The sequence below is a fragment of the Trachurus trachurus genome (genome assembly GCF_905171665.1).
Source record: "Trachurus trachurus genome assembly, chromosome: 4".
NCBI classification, from domain to species: domain Eukaryota; kingdom Metazoa; phylum Chordata; class Actinopteri; order Carangiformes; family Carangidae; genus Trachurus; species Trachurus trachurus.
Window position 1 is genome coordinate 17,075,225 of NC_139898.1, and position 14,954 is coordinate 17,090,178.

At 41.6% G+C, this 14,954-nt stretch overlaps 1 protein-coding gene across 3 annotated transcripts in view; it reads left to right on the top strand.

Annotated features, from left to right (window-relative positions):
• The window catches only part of xpr1a (xenotropic and polytropic retrovirus receptor 1a), a 66,235-nt gene extending 51,458 nt beyond the window's left edge, over positions 1–14,777 (top strand). For 2 of the 3 annotated variants that reach the window (XM_083970174.1, XM_083970175.1), the window contains 6 exons: positions 1,800–1,965; positions 2,956–3,156; positions 8,859–9,025; positions 9,111–9,250; positions 9,581–9,805; positions 10,451–14,777. In XM_083970174.1, the coding sequence (XP_083826300.1) occupies positions 1,800–1,965; positions 2,956–3,156; positions 8,859–9,025; positions 9,111–9,250; positions 9,581–9,805; positions 10,451–10,508 (957 nt within the window). In that variant the 3' untranslated portion in view covers positions 10,509–14,777. The remainder of the gene's footprint in view (positions 1–1,799; positions 1,966–2,955; positions 3,157–8,858; positions 9,026–9,110; positions 9,251–9,580; positions 9,806–10,450) is intronic. The other variant, XR_014595327.1, reaches the window with a different exon arrangement.
• The last annotated feature ends 177 nt before the right edge of the window (positions 14,778–14,954 follow it).

Genomic DNA, 14,954 nt, shown 5'->3' on the forward strand with positions numbered 1-14,954 from the left:
TTCCGTGGGCTGGTTCTTTTTTATTTTGGCAATTTGAGCCTGAACCAACATGAAACAATGCTGATAGAAAACATTTAAATCTGACTTTTTCATGAGCTATTTGCATTTTTATACCACCGCTACCATATTATAATGCCCACGCAGGGTGTGTACATGTGTGTGTGTGTGCGTGTGTGTCTTTGCATGTAAGATTCAGATTCAGATTCAGATATCTATCTCAAGTCTCATGTGTACAAAACCCTCCTATGTTACTCTGTTCTTTGTCTAAGCACTGTGCCACCAGCCCGAAGGTGTGTGTGTGTGCATGTGTTGTGTGTGCGTGTGTTGTGTGTGCGTGTGTGTGCGTGCAGAGAGACACAGGGCGGGGGGATAATAGAATGCAGCCTCGTCTCAGGGGAGGTGGAGGCTGTGACTGTGCAATCATTACAGGCATAGATCTATCAGTATGCTGATGCCCTGAACTCCTCTATCCCTCCTCCTCTTCCCCTCACACTTCAGCCCCCTCCCCTCCTTCCCTGTCTCTCCCCGGGCAGCAGCAGCAGACCCCCACCTCATATTCTTGTCCTTTCCTTCACAGCTCCCCGTAGTCCTCATCAACACTCCCTCTCAGCCCTCCTTCACTCGCTTGGCTCCCTAATCAGCCTCAGTTTTTTGAATAGTCTTGTACAATCATAACAACCTACACAGAATTAGTGCCAATGTGGTTTTCATGATTGTCCTACAAGTAACATCATGGAATAGAAGATGAAGACATTTCAGGAGAAATTGCAGTTTTATTAGCACAAACAATCTTGTTTTATTTCTATGAAATGTATCCATGCAAGATGTGTTAATTTCCTCTGACAATAAACACCAGGCAGAAGACTAAAATTTAATTATAAGACAAATTGCCGAGCTGGCACCTGGATTACTAGTGTTTGCTCAAGAAATGAAAACCTAATCACATGACTGCAGCGGGCTTAGCCTTGAGACATCTGCAGAGCGGATATAGGTGAGATGGACATTCGATCAATACATGCTTTGATTGACAGGTTAAGAGAAATATGTAATGAGCTGATGTGTGTAAAAAAAAAAGCAAGATCATTATTCTTTGATATTTGCAGTGCAGAGAAAGTGCATGTGTGGGTTTTACGGCTCAGGATGTAGACGGAGGGAGGCATACAGTCGCTCCTGAATGTCACATGTGGCCTGGGGGGTAAATGGAAAGAGTTGAGCAGCGTTGTATCGTTTTACAAAGCGTGGTCAATAACTGAGCTCCTGCCAAAAGTCAGATACCAGAGAACATGCCCATAGAAACCCCCCCCCCGTGCACCACAAAACTGCCAGGTTGTGTCGTGCGGTTGTGTTATGAGCAGCGACAACCACACAAATAAACAAATGACATGCACGCGGACACAGAGCGTGACTCATTAGGATGTCCTGTAGTGTGCTGATAAGGTAGTCTAGAGAGTCTTTATCCCTTTGTGTGTTACAGATCATTAATAGAGGTTGCTCCCTGCTTTGCGCCCCTCTACTGAAGTACTGCAACAATTACACACTAATTAATTGTTGACTAATTCAGCTTAGTGTTGAAAGCACTGACACAGTATCAGAACTTCCTTTAACATCTGAGGTAAATGCCAAAGCATATTGAAGAGGTCAGCCAAGGTGCTTTCTGAAATGTACCAAACATTTTTTAGATGCTTTTATAAACTCTGTGAGATTAGAATAAATATTATTACAAAATTTGCTCTCAACACAAATCTTTGCTTTCCCTTTTTCTTACAGTTCTTCTTCCCTGATCTTTTCTCTGTTTCCAGTTCCGTGTGTTCACAGCGCCATTTCACCGCGTGGAGTTTGCAGACTTCTGGCTGGCTGATCAGCTCAACTCTCTGGTAGTCGTTCTGATGGACCTGGAGTATCTCATCTGCTTCTACATCTTCGAGCTGCAGTGGGGCAACAGCAAAGGCCTGCTGCCCTCTAAAAGTGAGATATTGGGTGAATGGTCAGAATCTCATGGATAATCTTGAACTTTATGTCCTCTGTCTGTTGTTACTGTTCCTGTTACGAAACATAAACTGAAGATACTTGAACACAATCTAAGAGTAATGCAGACTGGTTTCCGGTTGAAAAGTTGAAAAGAAGAGCTCAGTTCTTTTTTGACTTATTATCTGAAGACAATGCTGGGTTTTATTTATTGTTTTCTTCACAGGAAATTGCTCCATCTTGTGTAGCCTACACATTCATACACAAACAACAGCTGTCCATATCTGTTCTCAAGGGACTGTTGAAATGAAAGACTTATAAAGAAATTTTAGTAGATATACACAGACGATAATGTGGAAAGCCAACGGGGACACGGGTGTGGTTTCACATTATTTACCTGCTCACTTGTATTGCGGGACAGGGACAAAGAGTTAGAAATGATCATAATGTCTTGCTGTAAATATTCCACAACAACTATTACTTGTCTATAACTTTATTTTTTAATGAGGGTATAAAATGCATCTGAATGTCAGTATTGATCTGAATGAATGCATCACATTTAAGAATTCACGGTTACCTTCAGTAGGTATTGAATATAAACCTCAAATTGTTTTCATTCTTGATGGGTGTATGTACAGTATTTATTCTTAACCCACATCCTATCTTAATGCGAAAATGAGATTAAGTTTCAAATCTTTAACTCGTAAGTATGACAGACTAAGTTGACAGTGTGCCAGACACTTTCCTGACATGTGACATGAACAAGGTTTTAATTGCTGTCCATCGACTCCACCAACAGTGACACCTCGGCTCCTATGCAGCTAATTAACATGGAGCTAATGGAAGGGAAATGTTTGGCCACACGGAGGTCGCCGTGTGACGCTCATAATGATGAGCTTTTGTGAGAGGAGAGCATTACAAGGAGAGAAGGAGGAGAAGTGCATGAGATTATAACATGGTGTAACATGGTACTTTTCCATCCTCTTCTAGGCCCTGAAGATTACGTGTGCCACAGCTACTCGTACGGTCTGCGTGCCATCATCCAATGCCTGCCCGCCTGGTTCCGCTTCATCCAGTGCCTGAGGCGTTACCGTGACACCAAGAGGGCTTTCCCTCACCTGGTGAATGCTGGGAAATATTCAACCACCTTCTTTGTCGTGACCTTCGCTGCTCTCTATGCCACACACAGAGGTACAGCACAGGAGACACAAACACATCTACGCTCAGATGATCTATTTTATGTCCCAGGAAATAAGTTGCTGAGTAGAGATGATCAAATGTTTTCTGTCAGTTTCAACAGTATGAGATCAAATAGAAATAATCCAGTCTGAAGCTGAAGATCTGCAAAGTAAAGCCACAGTATCTGTGTGCTGCTGTGTCACAGGAGCACGTCAACAACACGCAGACCTTTGAGTCGTTATATGGAGTCATGTGTGTGCTCAGAAAGTAGAGGTGACCTTCAGTGCAAATGCTAAAACTTGGCCTTGGTTTCCTCGCCAGTGCCAAGAGCTTTATAATGGAAATGAAAATGGGAACGGTTTGTCAAACACAGGCATGGATAAACAAGGTTCTGCTCTCGCAATGAGACATTCAGTCTCAGCTCAGGAGGAGAGGAGTAGCAAAATAAGAAAAGAGAAAGATGAAAAAGAAATGTTCCTATTTGAGATCTATCAGAAACCAGACTGGAAATGGAGGAAAAGAGAGCGGTTGCTATTAAAAGTCAAGTCACTTTCCCTCTGACAGCTTCACAATTAGCCTGCAATTACTCTCATTCAGAAGCCGAATCACAAAGGAGTTCATGTTCAAAGAAATAGCACCCAGGCAATAAAAACATCCCTTCAACATTCAGCCTTTGTGTCTTAGAAATGTGTCCGCACAACTCCTTTCAAAGGAGAGATTTTTTTTCAGCTGCTCATATTTTTAAACTGTTGTCAGATGCCATTTTATATTTATTTGCTGGTGAAATGCCATCTATGAAACCGCTAAATGTTATTTCCCAGCTTGGCTTTATTCTTTTCCAATATAAATTCAAATCAATACACTTGCCTCCCGAGCTGACCGCCAGTGATCTGATATCGAATGAACCAGGAAGAGAGAAACAGAGACAAACAGACAGACAGACAGACAGTCAGTCCTGTCTTTTCTTCCACAGCTCTGGAGGAAAGCGTCCATTAAACCATATCCTCCTTCCTCCTCTGGTCTGAAGCCCGTAGACCCGTAGACTAATGGCCTCTCTTCATGTGTTATTCTGTATGAAGTTTTCTTTCATCCCGCGTGATAATGGAGACCAAGACCGCTCACTGGTTAAGTGAAGGATGAGGGTGGGAGGACAGACACATGCACACACACGTACACATGGGGGTTGTGAATGGGTGGTAGAGGAAATTGCCTGTTGCAGAGATATTTGAATTATCTCCGACAGAAATGATTGTTCTGGTAAATGTTAAAGCTTTTGATGAATGAGTACAGGCACTAATGTCAGAACATCCTGCATCTAGATATGGAAATCGTGCATAAACATCCCCCCCGAGCAATAAAAGTACAAAGTGCAGGTATGAAACAAGCCATTTCCCCTGATGCTGCTCGCTCCAGTCTGAGTGTATACACAGGACACATGACGCCCAGTTTGACTGCATTTCCCAGCATCTGCCAGAGACGGCAGCCGGCTGGTGTCGTGTTCACACTGCTGGGTCCAGCTGTAAAAGGTGGCGGGAGCGTCAATCAGTAACTGGCAGCGCTCCCAGCGTCTGTGTGTGTGTGTGGATGTGTCACCTTCATTGTTAGCCCAATCACAGCCATGACGGCCACTGTGTGACCTCATCGCCTCTTCACCTCACTCGTTCCTGGAACTGCCCATTTTTAGCTCCGGGAAAGCAAAATACCTAAACCATAAATTCAGCAAATGAATTTGGAGGACTGACTGGTGTTTAGCGTTTCCACCTACAGATCTTAATCTGTTAAATAAGGAGCCACCATTGCCTCTGGTCTATATGAGTCGAACTACAATACACATATAGTTCAGGTAAACTTTCTTTTTTCTTTTTTTTCAGCTGCATTGTGTCAATGTGGAATTTGAGGTTGAATCATTTTTGATGTGGTGCAGCAAATGTAGTAGATTTCTCCCCTCAGAGAAACATTCACTTCAGTGCTGTGAAAAACTGATTGGATACTGTTATGAAACTAATCTCCACAGATGCTCGGAGGCCTGTAACCAGAGAGATGAAGGAGGATTTCTTAGTATCAGCAGAGTTTCCAAATCCAATAACATACAGTGTGAGGCCTTACACCAATAAAACAGATACTTTGCTCAAGATCGATACAAGCCCTACTTTATGTACAATGGCTTAAGACTGATGGGAGTTTTAGATGCAGGGCCGTTGCTGATTTAAGCCCTTGTGATTTATCTCATGGACAAAGAAAGGCAGGGGAACAAGATGTTACAAGAATAGTGCACTCATCTGACAGACAGAGAAAAGTTGTTTGGAGATAGAGGAATCAGAACACACAGGGTAAATTACAAAATAATAGATGAGGGAAACTGCAGAGGCGTGTTTGTCAAGTCAGTGCACAAACGGTTTCAAAGATATCGCCCCATCTGTGGCATCAACAACAAAATCTCCAGCTACAAATAACCAAAGAGGAATCTGCAAAGAGGAGTTAGCCCCTGCTGGTCTCGGTGAGAGGTTGACTCTGGTGCTGTGGGGTGTAAATGAATTGTATGAAGCTGCAATGGAGAATCAGTAAACCTAGGGCTGGGAGAGGAGAGGAGAGGAGAGGAGAGGAGAGGAGAGGAGAGGAGAGGAGAGGAGAGGAGAGGAGAGGAGAGGAGAGGAGAGGAGAAATGTGTAATTACCAGCCCACGGCTGAACACATGTCTGCCGGACTCAGCTGGAATAAAGATGAGTGTAGAGCTGACAGCTTTTATAACTTCATTTCATGTACTGACCCCTCATTCATTATCAGGAGAGGAATTGCAACACACACACACCTTCAGTCAAACACACACGTTAACCAATGAAGATAAAAGAGTCTGCTCTGAGTCAAATCTCTCTCTCTGCCGGCTTGAACTCTGATTCACCCTGCTAAGGCCAAACAGACTCTTGCCACAGCAGATACGTTCACATCAGGAGCTACATCCACGCTGAGTTTACCATCTGAAGAGGGTGTATCCTCTGCATGTGAACAATATCTATGGACATGTCAGAGGCAGAGCTCATAGTGTTGGAATTAAGATATTTCCGGGCAGTAAAGGAAGGGTCCACTGAGGTATCAAAAAAATTCAAGTAGCCTAAAAAATACAGCCTCTGTTACTGATTGTTCATATAAAATACCTCATTAACATTTTACTGCTGCAGCTGGATGTAGTGGAGTTTTAACTACTTAATATACAGGTCTGTAGTTCAATCCAGTGGTTATTGTGTGTAATCACTACACTGTGACAGCACATATTGAAAATATTTTGTAGATATATAATGTAATGCAGTAAAGATGAATTATTCCTCTTCAAAATATAATGCCCGAGTACAATTACCTCAAAACTGTACTTTAGTGTATTCCCTGAGTAAATGTGTGTCTGTGGCTGGGTGGCCTCCAGGTGCAGGATACTTAATTATTCTGTTGATGGACTTGGTTGCCACAGCAACAGATGAGAAATGGCTCTAATAGCAGGGACCGATTATTCTTGTTGTAAACTTGTTTCCATCAGTGAGTAGTGAGCCTGTTGCATAAAATGTGCCTGTGGATGTGCTCTGTCTTTAATAGCATTTAACCTCTTGGTTGCCCCTGGACAACAATAGCAACTGCATGTTTGTGTGTGTGTGAGTGTGTGTGTGTGAGCCAGGCTGCTACTAGAGATTGAGTGTTTGTGACAGGAGCCAGCGACCAGCGTTGGCCCCTGACTGAGCATCCAGTCGATGTGTATCTCACCATACTTAACCTCTTAATGGCCCAGTGGTTAACCAGCATGGCAGAGAGACAAACGTCAGCCGTTGCAGAAAACGAAAGGGTTAAATACTGCATCGCTTTACCCGCCAAGGAAATCACATCAGCGGCTATTCTCCAGTGAAAAGAGTCTATTGTCCAGGACTAAGTTTAATTTACTGCTGGGAAATCTCAGTGTGGCCGCGGGGACTACTTCCATCCCATCGCTCAGCTGAAGAAGCAAACAGCACATTGGACGCAGCAGTTAACAGAGCAGCAGCAGTAATTCTGTGTTAGAAATGTCCCCTCGCTCTGCTCCCCGGCGTCTCGTTGGCTGGAAGCAGGAAGAAACAGTGACTATGACAAATGGGAGCGAGGCCAGTCCCTGCCTGGTGGCTTCTGTCTGTGTCTGCCTGACTCACTGCGTTAGACCTCTGGGTGCTGATTTATATCACATGTGGAACAAGCAAATCTCGCCCACAGTGATCACACACACACACACACACACACACACACACACACACACACACACACACACACACACACACACACACACACACACACACACACACACACACACACACACACACAGGCACTGCTGAGCACCAATGATAATCATTAGACACATTTTAAACTGAAAGCTTTTTGATGCTCATCAGCCGCTGGCAGATCAACAATTTATTATTGTCATCATTACTAAGCATAATCTGCTGCTGTCATCAAATGATGCGTTTATGATGGGGTGTGGCAAACAGGGTGAAACCAGAGAACCTGAATTAATCCTCTTGTTAGCGTCTTGTTACCAATCAAAGAAACTGGAAATGCATATGAAAAAAAGAAAAGTAATGTTTCCATAGAGCAGCAGTTAAAAGAGTTTACAGCACTGGTACATGTGCTCACCCTATTGTGAATACTATAAACATTTACTGAGCTGTAAGTGTGTGTGCAGTGCAGGGTGCAATGTTTGGAGATTAGAATTAGCACACGAGCTGACATTTGTTCTTCTCCACATGCTGTCACCGCTCTGACACTGAGCCACTAGGTCATAATACTTTACACTTTATTCAGGATTAATCGTACTGAATAAACCAGTGTCGCACGGATTAGTCAATTAATCAATTAGGTTATTAACAGATAACTGTCAAGAATTATGATAACCAATCGTTTAAGCATTTTAAAAAGAACAATGACTCTCCAGTGTGAGGATTTTTTAATTTCTCTGTTTTATACCTTTGTGAATTTTTATTTTTGGGGGGTTGGTTGGTCAGACAAAACAAAAAATTAAGGATGTCACTGAACCATGCAACATATGCACATTTAGCATAATAGGCACACATCGGAAAAACCTATAAATGACACACCCACACTATCGTTCCCACACACGGAAATATCTTTTGTGAAAACACTGAGGTTAGATTAGTGCACATCAACAGCGTCTGTACTAAACACATTATTTCAATGTCTGTATGTAACCTCAGGAGTCAGGAGTCACCTCTCCTTCCATACACATTCCCTTCATAGTGCCAGACAAATAAAACTACTGTTCAAGTTGTATTGCTTAAGTTACTCGAGCCCCTAAAGCTCCACATCCCTGCGCAGCTGCTTGCTCGACTCACTAAGTGAATGAGATATCACATATTGTGTTGTGTAGAAAATATTTAGTTGTAAGTGGGAATTTAAGTCTTAATGCAATAACAGTCCACAGGACATTACAGTAAGGCAAGTGACTGCCATTTTATTCTTGACAGGAGGACTCCCTCTAGTGGTGGAAGTGTTGATGGAAAGGTTGCACTGATAAATGAGCTGGTGGATTATAACAAATCTAACTAATGATAATAGCTAAACAAACAAATAAAATAAGTCAAATAATTATTTTAATTTTACCATTAAATTTCTTTGAGAGGATGAATGACTATTTATCTTTGTCTGTCTACTGAAATCTGACATCAGCTGTGTTTGTGTGTTTATTTCAGAGCAAGGACACACAGACGCCGACATGTTCTTCTACCTGCTCATCGTCTTCTCGACCATCAGCTCCCTGTACACACTGATCTGGGATCTGCGTATGGATTGGGGTCTGTTTGACCGCGGAGCCGGAGAAAACACCTTTCTCAGAGAAGAAATAGTTTACCCCCACAAGGTAGAAGTCACATGCGTCTCTCTTACACACACACACACACACAGGTTTGAGCTGAGTAACTGAATCCCACCTCCTCCTCTTTCAGGCCTACTATTACTGTGCCATCATAGAAGATGTGATCCTGCGTTTTGCCTGGACAATTCAGATTTCTCTGACCACAATGACCAAGATCCACTCTGTGGGCGACATCGTAGCCACCGTGCTGGCTCCTATGGAGGTCTTCAGGTGGGTCTCATAATACTCACTGTTGTCCTACACATACTCAATTCAATTCAATTCAATTCAAATTCAAATTCGCTTTATTGGCATGACAGTTAAAATAACTATGTTGCCAAAGCATCAAAGATCAAGTTCTTGTTATATACTATATAAAACAATATTTCAGATCAAACTTAAAGAAATAGTTCACTCAAAATTGAAATTTCACTCACAGTCACACTGACAGGATAAGGGATTTACTGTAATAGCCCCCTGTGAATTCAATCAAAACTCAAGACAGTGTACACTGGCTATCAAGATTTTCACATTTGCCCTCCTTTCCCATCCTCCCTGCAGACGTTTTGTGTGGAACTTCTTCCGCCTGGAGAACGAGCACCTGAATAACTGCGGTGAGTTCCGCGCGGTGAGGGATATCTCTGTGGCGCCGCTCAACGCTGACGACCAGACGCTGCTGGAGCAGATGATGGACCAGGATGACGGCGTCCGGAACCGCTCCGGCAAAAAGACCTGGAAGAGGTCTTACAGCCTGTCGCTCCGACGCCCCCTGCTGTCCTCCTCACAGTAAGGAGAAACACAGACACTGACACACATTTTACTTCGATTGTCAAAAGATTCAAGATGTTGTCTGCAAAATTAAATAGATTTTTATAATATTAACAAAACAATGTTCTGGAAAAGATTTGACATTTCTCTTCTCGAAAAAAAATCCCTACCACGCTGACAATCTTTTTGAATTCTAGATACAAGATGGCAAATAACTATCAGAACCATTGGATTTGTATGAATTACAATATCAGATTTAAACCTTGGATTATGATTTATCCATTTACCAAGATAGAGACAGGCGCTCAATGTCTGACATTAAAAATATTAGAAAATTAAACAAAAAAGCTATAAAAATTGAATCACAAGAACAGACACTTTAAATTGTTATGGATTTATTTTCAGGAACAACGCAAGTTAAAAACTTCAAGATGATGTTTGTTTGTTTGTTTTCTATATATAATCTTTTATTTTATTATTTTTCTTCTCTGATTATGGAGATCATGAATGGTTAATGTTGTGGTTTTGTTTTTATTTAGTAGTAATTAACTGTTCAGTGCTTACACATGTTTGAAATAAAGATGTCAAATCAAAATGTTAATGACTTAGCATTAGTGTTAGTACTGTTGCCAGATTCATTCTTTTAAATCTTTTTTTTTCTAGATCAAGAAAGGACACAAAGGTGCTAATTGAAGACACGGATGATGAGGCCTTCAGCTGAGTCCACAATGTCAGATACACACGCAAGGCGCACATCCACAGACACACACACACACACACACACACACACACACACACACACACACACACACACTGACATACTGACATACTATACTTATATGGACCTCATTCTCTTTAACGCCCAACCTCAACCTGTCTCCTTTGTAGTTGTTTCTGTGCAGTAACCCTTACCCTCAGTGTAAACCTTTAAGTCAGCGAGGACTGTCCTCACTTTGGAGAATTTACCTCATCTTTACTTCCTTGTGAGTATATTTGGTCTTTATAAGTATAGAAACACACACACTGTAATGTAGAAACACTCACACACACACACACACAAACAGATAAACCTGCTGAAGCACAAACATAGTGTGATATTACTACAGTTGAGGAGAGAGCTAATAACCACAGAGACAGACAGATGGACAGATGTCATGGGAAACCTGCACATAACTGGACACACAGACCACACTGCCCTGGGATTTACCCTCTTCTTCTGTACGGACTGTTTTAGTATGTGTTGTTTACTTTGAGATGTTTCTCTTTCTTTAGATTTTCCTTTCATTTCTCTGGTTTTTACGTAGGAGAAGCTGCATAGATAGAGGCTACACACGACTGTTTACATGCCTTTTAACTACACTAGGATCAACAGGGAGAAGATAAAGCCAATCAAAAGACTAAATATCAAATCAATAGAAATCTGAGGAAGGACTCTACACACATCACAGCATATCAAAAACAAATCAACTGGTTTCAACTTGTTGATTCTTTTTATACTCCATCTTTTTGATTTCCTCTTTCTCTTTTGTTTTGTTGAGTTGTAATAACGTTAGTGTACAATCACAACCCTGGAGGCACTTGCAGGAAAAGTGCATTTAATACACAAAACACAAGAAAAAACCTACTTGTACACAAAAGGGATGTTTTGACTCAAACATTTCTAGTCTGTGAAGTTCCTTTGTAATATATTTAATATATTTTGATGTGCATTATTACTCTATTGTAGTTGTTCAGTACTTCTACATGTGTTGTTTATACTAGTGAGACTAGTTAAAGCATCCACACGATGATTGTTAATGTATTTTATAATGTTTGGAATGTTTTTTCTCGGTTAGACTCGTGCCATATTTTTAATAAGCTCATTGTTAGACCTCGATTAGACCCCGACCTCCAATTAGTGCAAAAACGACCTGTGAATCATCGCACATAATGTTGTCATGTCTTCTCAAAGTGCCCTGCTAGTCACAGTCTGTTGTATGTGCATTGCTATTCTTTGCATTAACTACCAAAGCTTTGTTTTTATGAATGTGTGTGTGTCTAGAGTATAGCTTTGTACATTCAACCTGCCTGAGAGAGTCAAAGGTAACAGAGCCAAAGGCTGATTTCAGCACTGGAGTGTTTTTCTTTCCTTTATTGGGCTGTTTTATCAGGTAGGTTCTGTGTTGTTGGAAATCCCAGTAATATGAGTAGAGGTACTAGTATTACTGTCACTGTTTGTGTGTAATAGAATAACAGTCAGAGCTCTGTGTGTGTTTAGAGGCCGGTGGTTCTCAAACTGGGAGCGGGAACAAGGGGGGAAACATGGAGCGTTTCTGAAACTGCATGAATCTGAAGGTCCAATAACCAAACAAAGTGTGCTCCGATGCTCGACAGAAAAAGTTCGGGAACCACTGGCACAGTACAGGTGCATTGTGGGGCAGCGCTAGATGTTCTCTCTCACAGAAGATCAGTGTTGCCAGATTGGATGTTTTTTCCACCAAAGTGTTAAAAGGGAAAAGGGAGTTTGGAGCCATTTGTAGTGAATTTGTGCTCTTTTCAGTAAGATTTACCCCAAAGAGCAGCCAGACTTTAAATGTGTGACGAAAGGTTACAATTCATTTTATAAAAATACCGTAATTGAAGCTTGTGCACCCTCTACTGGTCGAGCAGTCAGACTACATCATCTTACTGCACCACATCTCCACACAGGAGGTCAGGATGACACCAGTATTTTATATTTAAACATGGCTCCACATTAATACTGCCCACTAAACTAAATGCAAAATAAACTAGGGAAAAAAATGGGCTATTGTAATTTGTCACTGACTGACTGTAATGACTCTGACTGAACCGCAGACTCGTAATGTGCAGCATCGACTAATTTATCAGTTATCTGCGTTTTCCTGCTCCAAATGATTATTATTATATCAGCCCTTAAAAATCCACTATCAATTGCCCTTTAATCTGGAATAACTATTTATACTGTATGATGGTGGCTGTCAGATCTGGCAACACTGCATAGAGAGTCAGGCTATACCACATTCACCTGTCAGCAGATACATGTTTGTTTTTACTCTAATGTTCAGTAACGCTTCAGTCATTTTAGCACTTTTTTAATGATTCTAAGCGTGAACTTGTGATTAGATTTAATGTAATCCACTTAATTTATATGAGGGAAGTTAGTAACAACTAGGAAAATGTGCTTTACATGACATCCACCACTCGCCCCTTCGTCTTATTGTCAAAGCAGCAGCTCACACTGCTGAAGAGCTGCTGGTTAACATTTAAAAGTGTGTTGCTGCTGCTGTTTAATGCCCCCCCTCCTGGATTTCAGTGCTAAACCCTAACGGTGGCGTGTGTGTGTGTTACACTTTCTCTTCTTGCTCTGCTCTTCCTCCCTGAGGCTCCACTCAAGTCTCCATCAGCCAGTCATGAGACAGAGCCCAGAGAGCTACGAGACAAATGTGTTACAGAAAAGTCTTGTTACTGCTACTTCTATTTCTGTTTTTGTTTTTTTTATTTTTATTAATTCTTTTTTTTCCTGTAGCGGTTTAACGACTGAGAAGTTTGTCTGTGTGTGAGCGATGAGCTAAATGTGAACCGCAAAGCTAGAGAGTAAAAAAATGTTCTGTTAAAAAGTTTAGAGGATGGGTAGCTTCCCTGTCTGTTGAATACACTGGAAACATGTCATAACTGTAAAGACATAAGACATGACACACACACATGCACACACACACACACACACACGGCCTCTCTCTCTCTCTCGAGTCAGAGAGCACAACACTACAGCAGATAGTTTTGTAAAAAGGCTCTGGTTTCTCGCCTGCATGCTGCTTTTATTTGACATTGTACATAGATCTTAATTTATTTGACATGATGTGTATATTATCATTGTAGCCAATGTAACAATGACTGATTTCATACATTGCCTTTTTCTTTGCTCAATGACAAGCAGTATTTTCTAGGTGATCGTTCACAATCCTGCACTCTTTCATGTGTAAATCTGTTGAAGATGTGTTTATATCAACATGGGGAGGGACACATAAAAAAAACGGAGAATGTGATTGGTTGTATCTTGTCGGTGATTCCTTCATATTTCAAGGCTCCATCATCTCCAAGGGGAGGGAGGGAGGGAGGGAGGGAGGGAGGGGGGTTTTACATCCAGGGCTCATGGAGGAGGGCGGGGGGCAGATTCCTGTGTCCTGTAATCCTGTTTTGTACATTTTGTGAACGTGCATGAATCAAATATTGTGGACGTTACATCTGTTGTCGTAAAAAAAATAAAAAGTAACTGCCCTGCAGACAGAAGCACTTTGACGTACTGTAGTTGGGCGCAGGAACAGACCCCAGTCCAGAGAGGACCCACACCATAACAAGATACTGTTAAAAACCGACCCGCCAATCTACACAATGAGATCTCTGATCTTTTCTTTTTTGCTCGCTTGAAGCATCTCTGTGAGAAAAACTAACGTTTTAGTGACCAGAGTCTCCACAGATGCTCAGTGTGTGTGGAACCTGCTGACAAAAACAAAAACAGGGTTATTTTGTACAGTTGGATGAGATGATGATTATAGCTATAAGCCCTGACATCCCATTTTCCTTTTATTTTTTAATTTTTTGTTTCCACTGCTTGCTGTAAACCCCCATGATGTTAAAGTGCTTGATATGTGTGCATCCTCCCCCTCTCCCTCCCCCGCTCTCTCGATGTTGTTCGTACCCTCGCTCTAACCTAGCTGAACGTAATAGTACCTGTAGTTTGGTAGATGGATGTTCCACTTTAATAAGATACGGAAAAAAAAGATAATAGAAGAAAATACATTGTGGCTAAATGTGATTTTAAGAGACATAAAGAAAGGAAAATGTCTTACATTCTGAACCATCCTCTCCTGAGTCCCTTTTACAGAGTAGTTTGTACATGTCGAGTGTATAACACTGTTCTATGATGGTTTTCCTGATGGTATTTGTATTTCTGTAAACACTTTGGTGATCCTGTCATATCTGGGTTTTATAAACCACGATTATTTTTAAAACTCGCTCTGCCTCTTGTCTCTTTTGTCTTTTACTTTTTCAACTGCTGCGGGCAGCAAACGCAAAGTTTAGGTGGTTGACGTCTGTCCGGCACGAGGCGCTTTGATGAGAATCTTCCCCGTTACTGCAGCTTTGATGTACGTCTGTGAATTCAGACACA